This window comes from Lynx rufus, unplaced genomic scaffold (assembly GCF_022079265.1).
Source record: "Lynx rufus isolate CCGP_SWC_20201006 ecotype Redwood Valley unplaced genomic scaffold, mLynRuf1.p SCAF_3, whole genome shotgun sequence".
Lineage (NCBI taxonomy): Eukaryota > Metazoa > Chordata > Mammalia > Carnivora > Felidae > Lynx > Lynx rufus.
The window spans coordinates 159,427,606-159,448,896 of NW_025814845.1; the positions used below are offsets into that span (position 1 = coordinate 159,427,606).

At 36.3% G+C, this 21,291-nt stretch overlaps 1 protein-coding gene across 1 annotated transcript in view; it reads left to right on the forward strand.

Moving 5' to 3' along the window:
- Nucleotides 1-21,291, forward strand: part of LOC124521202 (disintegrin and metalloproteinase domain-containing protein 5-like) — a 132,679-nt gene that overhangs the window by 93,134 nt on the left and 18,254 nt on the right. The window contains exons 17-18 of the mRNA XM_047092312.1: nucleotides 12,041-12,127; nucleotides 12,826-12,937. Coding sequence (XP_046948268.1) covers nucleotides 12,041-12,127; nucleotides 12,826-12,937 — 199 coding nt within the window. The remainder of the gene's footprint in view (nucleotides 1-12,040; nucleotides 12,128-12,825; nucleotides 12,938-21,291) is intronic.

Here is a 21,291-nt window from a genome sequence, read left to right on the forward strand (position 1 = left end):
TTTACCTAAAGTCTTTTCCAGGATTCCACTCAGGATACCACATTACAATTATTAGTTATGTATCCTTAGGTTTCTCTTGACAGTTTCTCATAGTTTCTTTGTTTTTGATGACCTTGACAGTTTTGAGGAGAACTGGTCAGATACTCAGTAGAATGTCCCTCAAATTAAGATTTGTCTGATGTTTCTCTTATGATTAGGCTTGGGAGGAAGACCACAGAGGTAAAGTGCCTTTTCACCATATCATTATCAAATGTACATAACTTGTTGATTTTAACCTTGATGGCTTGCCTGATGTAATGTTTGTCAGATTTCTCACTGTAAAATTACTCTTTATTTCCCTTCCCATGTTGTCCTTCCTTGAAAGAAGTTACTATGCATAGTCCATATTTCAGGAGTAGGAAGTTATGTTTCACCTTGGGGGCTCAATAGCTCATCTATTTTTCTCCGTTTATTTATTCAATCATTTATTTGTAAGATTATAGACTCATGGATATTTATGTTATAGTCTGGGTTATAAACCAGTGCTACTGTATTTCTTTCATTGTTCAACTTTTTCTAGCTTTGGCCGTTGGGAGTTCTTTTAGTTGACTCATGTGTCTCTTTGACAAACTCCTAACATTTTGAGTTTTTGTTGTTGTTCTTTTTGAATGCTTCCTTACTTTCTGGAATCACAAGATGTTCATTCATATTGTATGTTTCCTACCCCAGTTTCTAAAATCAGCCATTCTCTAAGAAGCCCTGGTTCATCTGAATGGGAAATGGTATTTAGAAAACAAGATCTAGGTATTAATTGTGCTTTTTCTACTGGAGTGTCACTGCTTCTGGTCCTATCAACAGACAGAGCTAGGAAATCTATGTCTTTATAATATTCATGTCTATGTAAACATATGGATAAATACATATGAATATATGGTGTATGTATACATGTATATATATTCACACTTACCCTCATTATATGGGTGTGTGTGTGTGTATATATATATATGTATATATATATATATATTTCTATATATACCTACATTAAAAAGAATGAGGTCAAAATTATACTTCCAAATTGAATCCACAATATAAGGTTCATTCTAGCCTCCTACCTTTTCATATTTGTGACTGTTTTCAAAAAACCAAAGAAATAAAAAATATTTTATTCAAGAATTATTTGGGTTAATTCATTTTTCCTACGTGATGTGGTTAGATTATTTATTTGAAAACAGTACGCTTTGGGATTTTCCCTTGTCCTTGTTTATTTTATTTTATTTTAGTTATTGATATGTGAAATATAAAATAATTTTTAAGATTCAGAACTATATATGATTATACTCAGAGAATTATCATCTTTTTATCCTTCTACTCCATTCCCATTCCTACAAACTTTCTATCCCATTCCCATTACTCTCCCCTACTCCCAATAGAAAAACAATTAGTTTTTATTATTTGTTTCTATTATCTTAGTTTTTATTTAATTTCTAGTTATCTTACCTTTTAGTTTTTGCACAGTGGAGCTGATACGTGCATTTTTTATATCTCTTTTATTAAACAAAAATTAGTATACTATATATGATTTTGCACTTTTTGCTTAACACATTTTGTTGGAATTAATCAGCTTTAGAGTGCTTCCTTATTATTTTATATTTTCTGGCTGAATTTTATTTGATTTATTAAAATTAATGCAATTTTTAAATTATAAAAAAATACAAAATGACTTGAAAATAGAGAAGAGGAAAAAGAGGAAAAAAGCATTCATACTATCATCACGTAGAGAAAAATTCTCTTTGTATTTCAGAACACTTATTTCTAGTATTTTTAGTGATTATAATATGTTTTCACTGTTTTAATAATACAAAATTAATAAAAGTGTAAATTATAAAGGTAATACATCTTTGAATAATTTTTGAAATGGCAAAAAATATGAAGAAGGATAACCATTACACAGAATCCGTTTACTTAGAATTAGCCACAGTTATTGGTGGTCTTTTTTTTCAATTAAACTTTTTATTTTGAAATAATTACACTTTAATGGAAAGTAAAAATAGTTCAGAGAGGCCTTGCCTATCCTTCACCTAGATTGTCTTAATGTCTTTAACCTGTATGGTATAAAAAACAGGAAATTGACTTTGGTATAAACCTTATTTAGATTTCATCTCTTTTTATATGAGTGTGTGTGTGTGTGTGTGTGTGTGTGTGTGTGTGTGTGTGTAGTTCTGTGCCATTCTATAGCATGTGTATATTCATGGAACCACCACTACAATCAAGATACAGAACTGCTCCATCACAAAAATGGAACTGTCTAATGGCTTTACTTTGTATTCATACCTCTCCCCTGTATCCCTAATCCCTCATTCTAATCAATTCTCTATCTCTATAATTCTGTCATTTGGAGAATGTTATAATAATAGAATCATGTAGTAACCTGTAGAGATTAGTTTTTGTCACCCAGGGTAATATCCTTGGGATCTATTTAGGAGGATGCATGTGTCAATAGTTTCTTCATATTTAGTGCTGAGTAATATTCCGTTGTATAAATGTACCACAGTTTGCTTAACTATTCATTCTTAACCATTAAGAGTATTTGAGTTTTTTCCAGCTTTCATCTATTACAAATAAAATTGCTATTGACATTTGTGTATAGGTTTTGTGTGGATGTAAGTTTTCATTTCCCGGAGTACAATTGCTGAGCCATGTGGCCAATGTATAAGTTCCTAAGGAATTGCAAATCTATTTTCCAGAGGGTTGTACCTTTTTACATACCCATCAGCAATATATGAGAGATCCAGAGATCCAAATGCTGCATCTTCACCAGCATTTGGTATAAACAATAATTTTTATTTTAGCCATAATAATAGATGGATAGTGATATCTCATTGTGGTTTTAAGTTGCATTTTCTTTTTTATTTATTTATTAAAAAAATTTTTTTTAAACATCTTATTTATTTTTGAGACAGGGAGAGACAGAGCATGAACAGGGGAGGGTCAGAGAGAGGGACACACAGAATCTGAAACAGGCTCCAGGCTCTGAGCTGTCAGCACAGAGCCCGATGCAGGGCTCAAACTCACGGACCCAGAGATCATGACCTGAGCTGAAGTCGGCCGCTTAACCGACTGAGCCACCCAGGCGCCCCTTAAGTTGCATTTTCTTTTTTTATTTTTAAATTTTTTTTTCAACGTTTATTTATTTTTTGGGGGACAGAGAGAGACAGAGCATGAACGGGGGAGGGGCAGAGAGAGAGGGAGACACAGAATCGGAAACAGGCTCCAGGCTCTGAGCCATCAGCCCAGAGCCTGACATGGGGCTCGAACTCACGGACGGCGAGATGGTGACCTGGCTGAAGTCGGACGCTTAACCGACTGCGCCACCCAGGCGACCCAAGTTGCATTTTCTTAATGCCTAATGATGTATATCTTTTCATGTGTTTATTTGCCATTTGTATATCACTGTCAATAAAATGTCTCCTGAAGTCCTTTTTGCATTTTCTGGTTGGGTTTTTTTAAGTTTATTTATTTTTGCGAGAGAGAGTGAGCGAGGGAGGGGAAGAGAGTGTGAGACAGAGAATCGCAAATAGACTCTGCATGGTCAGCACAGAGCCTGACTCAGAGCTTGAACCCATGAATCACAAGATCATGACTTGAACCGAAATTGAGTTGGATGCTTAACTGACTGAGCCACCAAGGTGCCCAGTTTTTTTTTTTTTTTTGGTCAAGTTTTGAGATTTCTATACTGGATGCTAGTTTTTTTTTATTAGTTATGTGGCTTATAAATATTTTCTTTTAATCTGTAGCTTAATTTTCATCCTCTTCACATGGGCTTTCACACTTTCAAGTCAACTCAAAAAGCGCTTGCCTAGTCCTAGATACCCAAAGTTTTCTCCTATGTGTTTTTCTAAATGTTCTTTATCTTGAGTAAATTTTTGAATAAGGTGTGAGATTTAGGTCAAGATTTAGGTCAAGATTGTGGATAATGCATTATGGTTCTGCAGAGAAACAGAATAGTGTGTGTGTGTATTTACAGAGACAGAGGAATGGCTTATTTCAAGGAATTAGGTCATTTAACTGTGGGCGGTTGGCAAATTTGAAATCTATAGGGCAGGCAGGCAGTCTGTAAATTCAGTTAAGAGTTGATATTACAGTGTTGAGTCTGAATTCTGCAGAGCAGCAGGATGGAAGCCCTGGTTGGTTTCTGTGTTGCAATCAGGAGAATAATTCTTTATTGGGAAAACGTCAGTCTTTGCTCGTAAGGCCTTCAACTGATTAGATGGATCCCACCCACATTATGTAAGGTAATTTGCTTTACTCAGTGTCTCCTGACTTAAATGTTAATTGCATCTGAAAAATACCTTTCACATCAAACAACTGTGCATCATAGCCTGTCCAACTTGACACGTAAAATTAGCCACCACAGTTGTGTAATTGTTCTGGTACCATTTGTGGAAAAAACTACACTTCATTCATTACATTGCTTTGCACTTTTGTTCAGAAACTATTGATCATACTTATGTGGGTATATTTCTGGGGGTTTATTGGTTTTATGTTCCTCTACCAATAACACAGTGTTGATTACGTTAGCTATATAAGAAACCTTATTTTGTGGTAGAGTGATTCCTTTCATTTTATTCTGTCAAGATTGTTTTATGTATTCTATCACTTGTACTTACCAATATAATTTTAGAGTAAGCTTCTTTTTTTCTTACAAGCCAACCTTGCTGAAATTTTAATAGAAATTGCATTAAACTTATATCAATTTATAGAGAATTGACATCTTTGTTACACTGGAACTTCCAACCCATGAACTTGGAATATTTCTCCATTTATTAAAGCTTTCTTTGATTACTTCTATCATCATTTTGCATTCTTCAAAAAACCAATCCAGTACATTATTTAAGTGTATACATATTTTTTTCATTTTCTTTTGAATGATTGTAATTATTAGAACTTTTTTTTATATAGTTGACACACAACGTTCCATTAATTTCAGGTGTACAACTTAGGGATTCAACTTCTTTTTATGTTATGCTATGATCACCACAAGTGTAGCTATCATCTGTCACCATACAATGCTCTTACAGTACTACTGACTATACTGTGCTGCACCTTTTATTCCATGACTTGTTCATTCCATAACCAGAAGCCTGTATCTCTCATTCCCTTTCACCCATTTTGCTCATCCCCCCCACTTCCCTTGTCAACCATCAGTCTGTTCTCTGTATTTGTAGGCTGATTCTGCTTTTTTTGTTTGTTTACCCATTTTTGTTTTTTAGATTCCACATATGAGTAAAATCATATGATATTTGTCTTTCTCAGTCTGACTTCTTTCACTTAGCATAATACCCTCCAGCTCCATCCATATTGTCACAAATGGCAAGATCTCATCATTTCTTATGGCCGTGTAATATCAGAGCAGTACAGTACTGGCACAAAAATAGACACATAGATCAATAGAATAAAATAGAGAGCCCAGAAACAAATCCATGCTTGTGTGGTCAATTACTGTATGACAAAGGAGGCAATAATATACAATGGGGGAAAAGACCGTCTCTTCAACAAATGGTGTTGGGAAAACTGGGCAGCTACATGCAAAAGAATGAAACTGAACCACTTTCTTACACCAGACACAAAAATAAATTCATAAGGTATTAAAGATCTAAATGTGAGACCTGAGACCATACAAATCTTAGGAGAAAACACAGGCAGCAATTTCTCTGACATAGAAACATTTTTCTAGAGATGTCTGCTAAAGCAAGATAAACAAATGTAAAAATAAACTGTTGGGACTACATGAAAAAAAACACTTTTGCACAGTGAAATAAATTCTTTTGTGCTTTTAAACGTTGGTTTCCTCATGTTCATTGTTAGTTTATAGAAATGCCATTACTTTGTGTGTGTGTATCTTGCATCCTGTAATGTTGCTGAACTAACATACTAGTTCCAGGATTTTTTTTCAGAGTTTCTTTGGGATTTTCTACACAGACAAATCATGTAATTTGGAAATATAGACAATATTGTTTCTTCCTCATCATTCTATATACTTTTAATTTCTTTTTATTGCTTTACTGCCATGGCTAAAACTTTTAGTGCAGTATTGAATATAAATGACGAAAGTGGACATCCTTGCCTTGTTCCTGATCTTAGGGAGGAAAGTGTTAGGCCTTTACATCACTAAACATGAGGTTACTTGTAGTTTTGTTTTGTTTTCTTTTTGTAGATGCTCTTTATCATGCTGAACTAATTGTCCTCTACTGCTAAGTTACTGAGAGCTTTTATCCTGTGCCTTGGGTTTTTAATTTTTTTTTTATTTTTGTCACATGTTTTTTTTCTTTGTCCTTTGATGTAGTCATATGATTTTTCTTCTTTACTTTGTTGATATGTTGGATTACACTGATAGATTTTTGAATGTTGAACCAGCCTTATATACCTGATATAAATTGTTCATGGTTTATAATTCTTTTATACATTATTGGATTTAGTTTTCTAATATTTTGTTGAATAATTTCTGTATCTAAGTTCATGAGAGATATTGGTCTCTAGTTTTCTTTCTTTATACTGTGTTTATCTGATACTGAATATATTATATGACTTCATAAAATGAGTTTGGGAAGTACCCCCTTCTTTTCTATTTTCTGGAATAGATTATTTAAAAAATATATTAATTGGTCTTGAAATGTTGGTTGAATTCTCCCCTGAAATAATCTAGGTCTGGAGTTTTCTAAGGAACTTTTAAATTATGAATTCAAAGTCAGTTGTTATAAGTATCTTCACGTTATCAGTATCTTATTGGTGAATTTTGGTCATTCATGATTTTCTAGGAGTTGGTCCATTTCTTCTGAGTTTTGAATTTGTGTCTGCAAAGTTGTTCATGGTATTTCTTATCATCTCTTTTAATGTCTGAAGGATTGGGTAGTGATAACCTTGACTCAATTTCTAATACTGGTGGTAGTTCTTCTCTCTTTTTATACTTCTCAGTCTTGGTAGATATTCATCAGTTTAATATTGGTTTTCAAAGAACAATGTTTTTGTTTCATTGGTTTTCCACATCATTTTCCTATTTTCAGTTTCATTAATTTCTGCTCTTACTTTCTTTCCTTTTACCTTGGGTTTATTTTCCTCTTCTCCAGTTTCTTGAGGTAGTAACTTAAATTATTGATTTAAGGCCTTTCCTCATTTTGAATTTAAGCATCTTGTGCTATAAATTTCTGTCTCAGCACTGCTTTAGCTGTACCCCACATATTTTGATATGCTATAGTTTCATTTCCTTTCAGTTCTATGTGTTATTTACTTCCTTTGGGAGTTCTTCTTTGACATGTGAATTATTTAGAAGTGTGGTGCTTCCTGAAGGGATAGGAGGAGTTTCCCCAGGCCAAGCAACAGCACGTCTCTCAGGGAGGAGGGGTGTATTAGAATCCTCCATTTGGTCCCTCCATCCCTTTCACCCCTACAGTTACTTTTATGTGTCTGGCTAGGGAAAGGACTCTCAGATCACTAGGATCTGAGAAGATCAAAAAAGCTTGCTGGGCTCATTTGTTTGTTATGTTTGCATCTCCCCTTCCGGTTGTACCCATCCATCCTGGTTCATCTAGACATGGTAGTGGCTTTCCTGGTTTGGCTGCTTGCTCTGTTTAGGCTCCTTCTCCAATATTACTTGCCTGTCCTGGCACTTCCTAGAGAAGGAAAGAATCTCTAGAGTTTCAAGTTAGTGGGGCTGTGGGGTAAAAGTAGCTTCTCAACTGGACTGTTTGCCATGACTAAGTCCCTCTTGCTGGTTTTGCCCAGCTGTCCTTTTATTAGGAGGAAGAGAGGAGAGTCTTAGGTCCCAAGTGGAAGGAGAAAGCTTCCTCTGGCCATTTACTATTGGTGGGGTTCTAAATGCATCCCTCTTGCAGCTGATGGTGTTAGTCTTGATATCCTCTGATGTTGTCAGAGGGGATAACATTTGATCTGGGGAAGGAATGAGCCTACCTGGATTGCCTTCTGGTACTAGTTTGAGGTGCAAGATCTGGATGGACTTCTGTTGGGTTGGAGCAGAGGGGAGATGGGGAGAAGCACAAGAGTTCAGGTCTCAAACCAACTCACCCTTTTTCTGACCACCACTGAGTTCTTCTTTTTGCCTCCCAAGCCATTTGTAATTTTATAGTATTTTATTTTTTTTATTTAAAAAAATTTTTTTTCCAACATTTATTTATTTTTGGGACAGAGAGAGACAGAGCATGAACGGGGGAGGGGCAGAGAGAGAGGGAGACACAGAATCGGAAACAGGCTCCAGGCTCTGAGCCATCAGCCCAGAGCCTGACGCGGGGCTCGAACTCACAGAGCGCGAGATCGTGACCTGGCTGAAGTCGGACGCCCAACCGACTGCGCCACCCAGGCGCCCCAGTATTTTATAATTGTACTTAGCAAGGACACACAGAAGCAAGTCTATGTTATCTTCTCTAGACTCAAAGTCACAATGAATTCTTTGAATACTTACTGTGATATTGTTTATATTTCCTATAAATTTTTCTTCATGACTTTTCAGTGCTAAGTTATTCCTTTCGTGTGTGTGTGTGTGTGTGTGTGTGTGTGTGTGTGTGACTTCCCGCATCTTTTCCAGACAAATCAATCCATGTAATAATATATAAATGTATGAAGTCTAGAGTCTAATCAGCAGTAAAAGCAAGTCAAACAAGGTTCAGGCCCCTACCATATTGAAATAATTCTCAGATGAGGACATTCAGATCCCTCTTTGCCTTATTTCCAAGTTTGAATACATTTTTCTTAAAAGTATTACATTTTGATCATGAATAATGTCAAATATTATTTCTCAGCATAAAAATGATGCGTCTTGGTTTTGGGTTGATTATATAAATAGGTGAACATACAATTTTGAGCAAACTAGAACCAGAGAGTTACTGTCTGACAAATTCAGAAGGAATTTGGTCTGGATCTTTAAAATGATATTTTACTATGAGGCTAGGAAACCAAGTCCAAGAAATTTTCCCTACCATATTTCACTTGAAATATTTATAAATATAGGTGAATGTCTCTCTTCCCAAGGTTCTGAAAGGCTGCTGACGTCCTTGGCCTGTCAGGAAGAACACATTCTTACTAAATGTGAGCTCTCTATAAGTCTAGAACAGATATTATGGAACAGAAATCTTTTATCTATGATATTTTCATTTCATATACTGTAGTTTTTATTCTAGAAGTTCTGTTGGTTCTTTTTAAAAATGTTTATTTATTTTTATAGAGCACGCGTGAGCAGGGGAAGGGCACAGATAGAGGGAGAGAGAATCCCAAATGGGGCTTGGACTCAGGAACCTTGAGATCATGACCTGAGCCAAAAGCAAAAGTCAGATGCTTAACTGACTGAGCCACCCAGGCGCCTCCTATTGGTTCTCTTTTTTTATATCTCCTAATGCTTTTCTCATTTTGTTCAGGTCCTTTTTATATCCTTGAGCCTATAAAGTTTGTTTATAACAGCTATTTTAACATTCTTGTCTGTTATTTCCGTCACTTTTAACATTAGTAATTATGGGCTCCGTTGGCTTGATTTTTCTACTATTTGTGGGCCACATTTTCCTCCTTCATGTTTTTATTACATACTGAATTTTATGAATTGAGTATTATTGAATGACTTCTTGCTTTAAAAATAATTGAACTTCTTTAAATTACTTGCAGGTTAGTTTCCTTTCAAGACTTGTTGTTACATTCTTTTTAGGGCAGAGAGTAAATTTGCCACACTTTTAAGTTATGGCCCTTTATGGTCTCTACTGAATGTCCTGTGAATTCAACAAGGTCTGTATGTTTGGGCTGGTAGGACCTTGGACAATTTCCAGACTTCTGTGATTTTAGAAACTGTTCATCTTACAGATGTTGATAATCTTTCTTTCTCTGGAAGTTGTTCTTGCTCAGATTTTAGAAATTGTTCATCTTACAGATGTTGATAATCTTTCTTTCTCTGGAAGTTGTTCTTGGTCAGTAATTCCCTCTTATGAAATAGTCTTCCCAGCAAATTCTAGCTTCCAGCCTCCTACGCCTTCACTTACCCAAATCTCTGTCTCTTAGATTTTTAAGCTGTGTTTGGGTGTCATCTCACTACACCTTAGTCAGGAAATTCCTTTTAGGCAGAGAGCCTGGACAGTGGGAGGCCTCACCTAATTTGTCTTTCTTTTTTCTCAGAGATAATAGTCTTGTGCTGCTTGTTTTCCATTCTCTAGAAATAGTTGTTTCCTATTCTTTATCTATTTTTCTACTTTTTTATGGTAGAAAGGTAATTCTGGACCCTGCTATTTTAATCTGACTGGAAGCATAAGTCCTTAAATTTTTTTTGAGCCTGCATTGCCATGACAAGTAAAGAAACAGAATATTGTTTCTGATGTTTGAGGAATCAGTGAGAATCAGTTACTAGTTTTAAACTGCTTTAGTTATAAAAGCATAGATACTAAATTGAGGATTAGGGATGCAACAAGTAGAAAGGAAAAGGGCTTCCTCACATACAATCAGAAAAATAAAAAAATATAAAAGAAACCACAATTAATTTTCCTCATCATTTAATTCAGTCCTGTATAATTACATTGTATCCCTTGGATCGTGAATTAGTAGTTTGTTTCCATGTGGCCTGATGCTTCTGAATGTAAAGGATTCTAGTAAATCCTCCTGCAGCTTTGTAGTGTGGTCTGAAAATCGTCTAATTCATGCCAGCTTAAGCCCCACATCCTATATCTGTGAGTCTAATTCTTCAAGAATTTGTTAAATAAATTTGTTAAATGAGTGAAAGAGAATGCAGGAGGCATTTTTGGTCACTTAGTGTATCCAGTTCATTGGCTTCCAGACATTATATCTGGGTAAGGATACAGTTAGACAAGGTCTACTCCATTTTATTTCTAAGCTTACCATTTTTTAAAAAAAATGTTTATTTTTGAGAGAGAGAGAGGAGCAGAGAGGGAGAGAGAGAATCCCAAGCAGGCTCCACACTGTCAGTGCAGAGCCCAACTTGGGACTCGATCTCATGAACTGTGAGATCATGACCTGAGCCAAAAACCAAGAGTCAGATGCTTAACCATCTGAACCACACCAGCACCCCAACTGACATATATTTTTTGAGAGAAAGTCTCAAGATGTGCTTGCTAAATTCAAATTTATTTCTATATAATATATTTTGATAATAGTCCATGAAAATAACCAAAGTTTCAGTAACATCTTGCTCATCTGGAAGCATGTGGAATACAAATTTGATCTGTGGTCTCCTTCCCCTTCAATTCTAAATGATAGTGTATCAGATCTCTTTTTTTCCAGTGTCCTGGTCCTCCTCTTTCTGCACACCTGGTTGTTACTATGATCCAAAGACAAAATTTACTCAAAAAGTAAAACCCTTTCACAAAGTACTGAATTTACTGAAAATTTTTCGATAAATGAAAAAAGTCACAAAAATTAATGCCATAAATTAGAACAGTGTAAATACACAAATTAAACATTCCTTTTCTTTGAAGGCTTTTTAGCCATCTCATAGTTGGGAGTCTTTCATTGCCCTATTATCTCAAATAATTATCTGTCATCCTTGCTGTTCTCTTTCTCCTCATTTTTTTTTAACATGGAATCATAAGCTGTCTTCCTTTGCTGCTCATACCGTGATATTAAGATCTCAACCTTCCACCTCATAGTTCTCAACCTTAACTGCTTGCAATAATGAGGGGACCCTGCCCCCAGAAATTTCGATATAAATGTCTCAGATGCAGCCCAGGCAAGGGTATTTTTTTAAACGCTTTTTAGATAATTCTTGAACTCCAGGAACTAGTCAAATTATTCTTCCAGATAGTTCTCTTTTTAAGAGGGTTTCTAGTGTTAGATGGTAAGAAAATAAAACTTCTAACTTCTCACATGTGGTTACATCTTTATAATCTGAAGGCACATAGCTTATTTCACATTTATTTCAATGTTTCAATTATTACCTTTTTTTTTGTATTTTTATGCCAATTCTTGAAAGTATGAATTGTGAAATTTTCTTGTAGTTTTCTTCTGTATTATCCAGGCACACAATCTGATTATTATGCCTATTTTCATTTCCTTTTGCTTTCAGTACTGTGTCAACTTTAACTGTGTAGAAATTCAATACCAGGTAAATTATCAGACGTGCAATTCTTCTCATCATTGCAATAGCCATGGAGTAAGTAATTTCAATTTTCATTTTAAGCAACATGCTTTAACATTTCAGTAAACAGTTTGGAGACTTTTTAAAAAATCATTAAAATGACTAAAAATCATTTTCATGCTGCTAGGTGTCATTTAATAGTCTATAATTTCTAACTTCAATCTTATTTTCTCAAGAAGTCTTGCCAAACTGTTTATTAGAGAAGATAAAGTAGAAACATTTAAGATGACTCTGGATGTATAAAGTATCTGGTAAATATATGGTGCAAATGTGCTATATGCACCATGAATTATTATACAACCAAAATAATCTTATTTTCACAGAGAGGAGGTAGAAACTAGTAAACAAGGTCATTAGAATTTTCTTACTAGTCTTGCTCGTTAGAATCTGGGCTGTTCTGTGAAACTATCAACTAAATGATAATTAGTGGCATGTTACTGGTAATTACCAATATTTGGGTCTGGTTGTGGAAAGAGATGAAGAATTTTTTAAAAAATGCTTTGGCAGCAGAAGCTAAATATACTTACTAAAGTATGGACAATTTCAAGAGAAAATTTGTGAAAATTTATTGAATTTGTCTATTCAAGTTAAATTCTCTGGAATGGATAAACTCTCTGAAATAAATTCTCTGTTGAATAAGTATAGAATATTCATTGGTCTCTATTGAACCATCTTGGTCCACAAAAAAACGTTCTATTTTCTGATTACTCCAGATTTGCAACAATTTGAATCATTGCCATTGTCAAAATGGGTTTGCTCCTCCTGAATGCCTGGAGAAGAAGGGAGAATTTGGAAGCATAGATGATGGACACATACCTCCATCTGGTTAGTGTCTTTCAAATTTCATTATTCAAAGATAATATGTAAGAGAAGAAACTAAAGTATAGGTTCCAAGCTAGATTGCACAACAACTGATACCAACAAGTATGGTTTTGTTTTATTTGTAAGATTTTTAAAAATCTAAGACGGTAGAAGTTTGTTCTGTACTTTTATATTTTTTTAATCTTTTTTTTAACACTTATTTATTTATTTATTTATTTATTTTCGTTTTTTATTTTATTTATTTTATTTTTTTTGGGACAGAGAGAGACAGAGCATGAATGGGGGAGGGGCAGAGAGAGAGGGAGACACAGAATCGGAAACAGGCTCCAGGCTCTGAGCCATCAGCCCAGAGCCCGACGCGGGGCTCAAACTCACGGACCGCGAGATCGTGACCTGGCTGAAGTCGGACGCTTAACCGACTGCGCCACCCAGGCGCCCCTACACTTATTTATTTTTGAGAGACAGAGAGAGACAGAACGTGAGCAGGGATGGGCAGAGAGAGAGGGAAACACAGAATCTGAAGCATGCTCCAGGCTCTGACCTGTCAGTGCAGGGCCCAATGTGGGACTTGAACTCACGAGCCGTGAGATCATGAGCTGAGCCTAAGTTGGATGCTTAACCGACTGAGCCACCCAGGCACCCCTGTTTTATACTTTTATATTAATATTGATGTGGTTTACTAACAAAAAGTACACCCAATTAAATGTTAGACAATTTAAAAGTAGAAATTTCAGTGCATAAAATTTGACTAGTTAATTTAGATTGTTCACTTAGGGTTGTCTTATACATTTCTGGTTTAAAATAGTGTTTGTTAGTAGTTGTTATATTAATGCCACCAGAATTTTTCAAGCTATCTTTTATTCCTTTCTGCTGCATTGTAAGGGCTCTCATCTAATCTTTAGAAATATCCTCTCTAGAATCTCTTCCCTGAGTTTTCTGAGTAGTATTTTGAGTTTAAACAGATCTAGGCAGGCCTGGGTATATCTGGGGGCTAGTTCCTGGTTTTAGAAGATATTGGAGCCCACCTAGAATAACCTAGAATCAGAGGCTAGCCGTCCTTACCCCTTTCCTTTTGGGGAAAATAATGAAATTCCTTGGTAGATTTACATGAAGCTTGGATACTAGGGGAAAGGCAAACCTAGGGTGACCAACTTTTTACAGAGTTAACACACAGCCATATTAGACTGTGTTTTAGAACCCCCCCCAAAAAAAGGGAATAATAATTTAACATGCAACATATAAGTATATATATATTTATTTTTACAGATTTATTTTCACATAAATATGTATAAAATAGATGTTTATTTAAAATTATATTATTGTGTGTTATTGATTGTTTTGTTACATAAATGCTCTTATTTAAGCAAAACACTAATAGAGCTCATTACCAGTGTCAATTGATAATAGTTTATAGTACAACAAATTAAGCGAATAATATATGTGAGCAAAAATATAACAATATTTAATAAGGATAATATTTTATAATATATTGTTTAATATAGCAATTGATGTTTACCTCTTTTTAAAAGGTCTTTACTGGATATTTAAATTTTGTAGGCTATCCTGTTGTATATTATTAAGATTCATAAATGTAAGACTTTTCAAAAGGACAGTATAAATATAATAGGATTAAATATATGCTCTATATTTAACAAAAAATAACAATGACATGATTCTTTTTGTCCTATGATATGGTCAGGTGTAATTTTGACCCTTTCCATTTAATTGTCCAATCATCCTTCTCTGAATTGCTTGCAGGCTTTCAGACATCCTTTCTTTTAAGCAGCAGCAAAATGGAATAGAGCCAAATATATAATTCCTTTTGACTTGAAGCTCTGCTTTATCAAGCCACTTACTAAATTCAGGTGTCTGTCCATTGTGATGGCATCAGCCAGGGATCTTTTCAACAAATGTATTTGAACATGGCATACTTTGGGCTTTATTTACTAGACACAGTAGGTTTTTAGAATTGTAGAAATTAGTTTGCAGGTCTCCAAAAACTTTCATTAGCTTTGTTTCCACAGGTGTCTTCTGGTAGACCAGGTATCTTATCAATCAGTTCCTTTGCATATTTAAATTCATCATCCAGGCTACCCGTTTCGAAAATTCTCATCATTTTTAAACAGTGCAAAGCACATTGGATGTCATAAGTAAAATCTTTTTTTCTTAGGGAACATGGTTTAAAGCATAGAAGTAATTTGAGTTTGTGAAATTTAAGTTTAATTACAAATAAATTACAATTTTTTTAATATATGAAATTTATTGTCAAATTGGTTTCCATACAACACCCAGTGCTCATCCCAAAAGGTGCCCTCCTCAATACCCATCACCCACCCTCCCCTCCCTCCCACCCCCCATCAACCCTCAGTTTGTTCTCAGTTTTTAAGAGTCTCTTATGCTTTGGCTCTCTCCCACTCTAACCTCTTTTTTTTTTTTTTTCCTTCCCCTCCCCCATGGGTTTCTGTTAAGTTTCTCAGGATCCACATAAGAGTGAAACCATATGGTATCTGTCTTTCTCTGTATGGCTTATTTCACTTAGCATCACACTCTCCAGTTCTGTCCACGTTGCTACAAAAGGTCATATTTCATTTTTTCTCATTGCCACATAGTATTCCATTGTGTATATAAACCACAATTTCTTTATCCATTCATCAGTGGATGGACATTTAGGCTCTTTCCATAATTTGGCTATTGTTGAGAGTGCTGCTATAAACATTGGGGAACAAGTGCCCCTATGCATCAGTACTCCTGTATCCCTTGGATAAATTCCTAGCAGTGCTATTGCTGGGTCATAGGGTAGGTCTATTTTTAATTTTCTGAGGAACCTCCACACTGTTTTCCAGAGCGGCTGCACCAATTTGCATTCCCACCAACAGTGCAAGAGGGTTCCCGTTTCTCCACATCCTCTCCAGCATCTATAGTCTCCTGATTTGTTCATTTTGGCCACACTGATTGGCGTGAGGTGATATCTGAGTGTGGTTTTGATTTGTATTTCCCTGATAAGGAGTGATGTTGAACATCTTTTCATGTGCCTGTTGGCCATCCGGATGTCTTCTTTAGAGAAGTGTCTATTCATGTTTTCTGCCCATTTCTTCACTGGGTTATTTGTTTTTCGGGTGTGGAGTTTGGTGAGCTCTTTATAGATTTTGGATACTAGCCCTTTGTTCGATATGTCATTTGCAAATATCTTTTCCCATTCCGTTGGTTGCCTTTTAGTTTTGTTGGTTGTTTCCTTTGCTGTGCAGAAGCTTTTTATCTTCATAAGGTCCCAGTAATTCACTTTTGCTTTTAATTCCCTTGCCTTTGGGGATGTGTCGAGTAAGAGATTGCTACGGCTGAGGTCAGAGAGGTCTTTTCCTGCTTTCTCCTCTAAGGTTTTGATGGTTTCCTGTCTCACATTCAGGTCCTTTATCCATTTTGAGTTTATTTTTGTGAATGGTGTGAGAAAGTGGTCTAGTTTCAACCTTCTGCCTGTTGCTGTCCAGTTCTCCCAGCACCATTTGTTAAAGAGACTGTCTTTTTTCCATTGGATGTTCTTTCCTGCTTTGTCAAAGATTAGTTGGCCATACGTTTGTGGGTCTAGTTCTGGGGTTCTATTCTATTCATTGGTCTATGTGTCTGTTCTTGTGCCAATACCATGCTGTCTTGATGATTACAGCTTTGTAGTAGAGGCTAAAGTCTGGGATTGTGATGCCTCCTGCTTTGGTCTTCTTCTTCAAAATTCCTTTGGCTATTCGGGGCCTTTTGTGGTTCCATATGAATTTTAGGATTGCTTGTTCTAGTTTCGAGAAGATTGCTGGTGCAATTTTGATTGGGATTGCATTGAATGTGCAGATAGCTTTGGGTAGTATTGACATTTTGACAATATTTATTCTTCCAATCCATGAGCAGGGAATGTCTTTCCATTTCTTTAAATCTTCTTCAATTACCTTCATAAGCTTTCTATAGTTTTCAGCATACAGATCCTTTACATCTTTGGTTAGATTTATTCCTAGGTATTTTATGCTTCTTGGTGCAATTGTGAATGGGATCATTTTCTTTATTTGTCTTTCTGTTGCTTCATTGTTAGTGTATAAGAATGCAACTGATTTCTGTACATTGATTTGTATCCTGCAACTTTGCTGAATTCATGTATCAGTTCTAGCAGACTTTTGGTGGAGTCTATCGGATTTTCCATGTATAATATCATGTCATCTGCAAAAAGCGAAAGCTTGACTTCATCTTTGCCAATTTTGATGCCTTTGATTTCCTTTTGTTGTCTGATTGCTGATGCTAGAACTTCCAGCACTATGTTAAACAACAGCGGTGAGAGCGGGCATCCCTGTCGTGTTCCTGATCTCAGGGAAAAAGCTCTCAGTTTTTCCCCGTTGAGGATGATGTTAGCTGTGGGCTTTTCATAAATGGCTTTTATGATCTTTAAGTATGTTCCTTCTATCCCGACTTTCTCAAGGGTTTTTATTAAGAAAGGGTGCTGGATTTTGTCAAAGGCCTTTTCTGCATCGATTGACAGGATCATATGGTTCTTCTCTTTTTTTTTGTTAACGTGATGTATCACGTTGATTGATTTGCAAATGTTGAACCAGCCCTGCATCCCAGGAATGAATCCCACTTGATCATGGTGAATAATTCTTTTTATATGCCGTTGAATTCGATTTGCTAGTATCTTATTGAGAATTTTGGCATCCATATTCATCAGGGATATTGGTCTGTAGTTCTCTTTTTTTACTGGGTCTCTGTCTGGTTTAGGAATCAAAGTAATACTGGCTTCATAGAAGAAGTCTGGAAGTTTTCCTTCCCTTTCTATTTCTTGGAATAGCTTGAGTAGGATAGGTATTATCTCTGCTTTAAACGTCTGGTAGAACTCCCCTGGGAAGCCATCTGGTCCTGGACTCTTATTTGTTGGGAGATTTTTGATAACCGATTCAATTTCTTTGCTGGTTATGGGTCTGTTCAAGCTTTCTATTTCCTCCTGATTGAGTTTTGGAAGAGTGTGGGTGTTTAGGAATTTGTTCATTTCTTCCAGGTTGTCCAATTTGTTGGCATATAATTTTTCATAGTATTCCCTGATAATTGCTTGTATCTCTGAGGGATTGGTTGTAATAATTCCATTTTCATTCATGATTTTATCTATTTGGGTCATCTCCCTTTTCTTTTTGAGAAGCCTGGCTAGAGGTTTGTCAATTTTGTTTATTTTTTCAAAAAACCAACTCTTGGTTTCATTGATCTGCTCTACAGTTTTTTTAGATTCTATATTGTTTATTTCTGCTCTGATCTTTATTGTTTCTCTTCTTCTGCTGAGTTTAGGCTGTCTTTGCTGTTCTGCTTCTATTTCCTTTAGGTGTGCTGTTAGATTATGTATTTGGGATTTTTCTTGTTTCTTGAGATAGGCCTGGATTGCAATGTATTTTCCTCTCAGGACTGCCTTCGCCGCGTCCCAAAGCGTTTGGATTGTTGTATTTTCATTTTCATTTGTTTCCATATATTTTTTAATTTCTTCTCTAATTGCCTAGTTGACCCACTCATTTGTTAGTAGGGTGTTCTTTAACCTCCATGCTTTTGGAGGTTTTCCAGAGTTTTTTCTGTGGTTGATTTCAAGCTTCATAGCATTGTGGTCTGAAAGTATGCATGGTATAATTTCAATTCTTGTAAACTTATGAAGGGCTGTTTTGTGACCCAGTATATGATCTATCTTGGAGAATGTTCCATGTGCACTCGAGAAGAAAGTATATTCTGTTGCTTTGGGATGCAGAGTTCTAAATATATCTGTCAAGTCCATCTGATCCAATGTATCATTCAGGGCCCTTGTTTCTTTATTGACCATGTGTCTAGATGATCTATCCATTTCTGTAAGTGGAGTGTTAAAGTCCCCAGCAATTACCACATTCTTATCAATAAGGTTGCTTATGTTTATGAGTAATTGTTTTATATATTTGGGGGCTCCGGTATTCGGCGCATAGACATTTATAATTGTTAGCTCTTCCTGATGGATAGACCCTGTAATTATTATATAATGCCCTTCTTCATCTCTTGTTACAGCCTTTAATTTAAAGTCTAGTTTGTCTGATATAAGTATGGCTACTCCAGCTTTCTTTTGGCTTCCAGTAGCATGATAAATAGTTCTCCATCCCCTCACTCTCAATCTAAAGGTGTCCTCAGGTCTAAAATGAGTCTCTTGTAGACAGCAAATAGATGGGTCTTGTTTTTTTATCCATTCTGATACCCTATGTCTTTTGGTTGGCACATTTAATCCATTTACATTCAGTCTTATTATAGAAAGATACGGGTTTAGAGTCATTGTGATGTCTGTATGATTTATGCTTGTAGTGATGTCTCTGGTACTTTGTCTCACAGGATCCCCCTTAGTATCTCTTGTAGGGCTGGTTTAGTGGTGACAAATTCCTTCAGTTTTTGTTTGTTTGGGAAGACCTTTATCTCTCCTTCTATTCTAAATGACAGACTTGCTGGATAAAGGATTCTCGGCTGCATATTTTTTCTGTTTAGCACACTGAAGATATCGTGCCAATTCTTTCTGGCCTGCCAAGTTTCAAAAGAGAGATCAGTCACGAGTCTTATCGGTCTCCCTTTATATGTGAGGGCACGTTTACCCCTTGCTGCTTTCAGAATTTTCTCTTTATCCTTGTATTTTGCCAGTTTCACTATGATATGTCGTGCAGAAGATCGATTCAAGTTACATCTGAAGGGAGTTCTCTGTGCCTCTTGGATTTCAATGCCTTTTTCCTTCCCCAATTCAGGGAAGTTCTCAGCTATAATTTCTCCAAGTACCCCTTCAGCACCTTTCCCTCTCTCTTCCTCCTTGGGATACCAATTATGCGTATATTATTTCTTTTCAGTTTATCACTTAGTTCTCTAATTTTCCCCTCATACTCCTGGATTTTTTTTATCTCTCTTTTTCTCAGCTTCCTCTTTTTCCATAACTTTATCTTCTAGTTCACCTATTCTCTCCTCTGCCTCTTCAATCCGAGCCGTCGTCGTTTCCATTTTGTTTTGCATTTCGCTTAAAGCATTTTTCAGCTCCTCCTGACTGTTCCTTAGTCCCTTGTTCTCTGTAGCAAGAGATTCTCTGCTGTCCTCTATACTGTTTTCAAGCCCAGTGATTAATTTTATGACCATTATTCTAAATTCACTTTCTGTTATATTATTTAAATCCTTTTTGATCAGCTCATTAGCTGTTGTTATTTCCTGGAGATTCTTCTGAGGGGAATTCTTCTGTTTGGTCATTTTGGATAGTCCCTGGAGTGGTGAGGACCTGCAGGGCACTTCCCCTGTGCTGTGGTGTATAACTGGAGTTGGTGGGCGGGGTCGCAGTCAGACCTGATGTCTGCCCCCAGCCCACCGCTGGGGCCACAGTCAGACTGGTGTGTGCCTTCTCTTCCCCTCTCCTAGGGGCGGGATTCACTGTTGGGTGGCGTGGCCCGTCAGGGCTACTTGCACACTGCCAGGCTTGTGGTGCTGGGGATCTGGTGTAATAGCTGGGTGGGTAGGCCAGGTGCATGGGGGCAGGAGGGGCAGGCTTAGCTCGCTTCTCCTTAGGTGATCCACTTCAGGAAGGGCCCCTCTTCCGTGGGCCTCTCGTCTTTGCTTGGCTCCGGAGACTCCGTTCTGCTAATCCTCTGGCAGTTTTCCGGGTTATTTAGGCAGGTGTAGGTGGAATCTAAGTGATCAGCAGGACGCGCAGTGAGCCCAGCGTCCTCCTACGCCACCATCTTCCCTCTCTCAATAAATTACAATTTTAATTGGGACCTGAGAAGGTCCTGTTTAACTTCTTGCCTTTTTCTAGTTACATTTTTTGAATTCTTAAACAGCCTTATTTCCATTATTTCATTGTATGAGTTGATGTGACAGCCTATGTGAAATTTTTCCCCCTAGGATTCACATATTATCAAATTGTTTCAGAGAAACAGTTTGTCAATTTCTGTTTTTACTGCAACCTTTCTTTCTATTTGAATCCTCAATGTATTGAAAAATTATAGAAGTACATTATTCTTGTCCAGCGTTTTAAGAAAAAGGTGTTATGTCAGGCCAGTATTTTCAACACATTTTCTATAGCCGGTAACACTAAGAGCAATCTTGTGCGTGTCCACTTCTGAAGAAGCATCACCTTCCATTTCATAAAGTTTAAAAAATCCCATTATGAGCTTCTACACACTTTGAGGAAACAAAAGTGACCAAAAGCTTTCATGATGAAAGCCTCTATATTACAGGTAAACATATCTCACTCCATTCAGCATTGTGTCCAAGGTGTGTAGGATATTTAGCAGGTAGGATCTTTTCCTTGTCTTTGATAAGAAGTTTATAGACTGGATGGGACTTGCAGAAGTTTACATTTGCACTGCCTG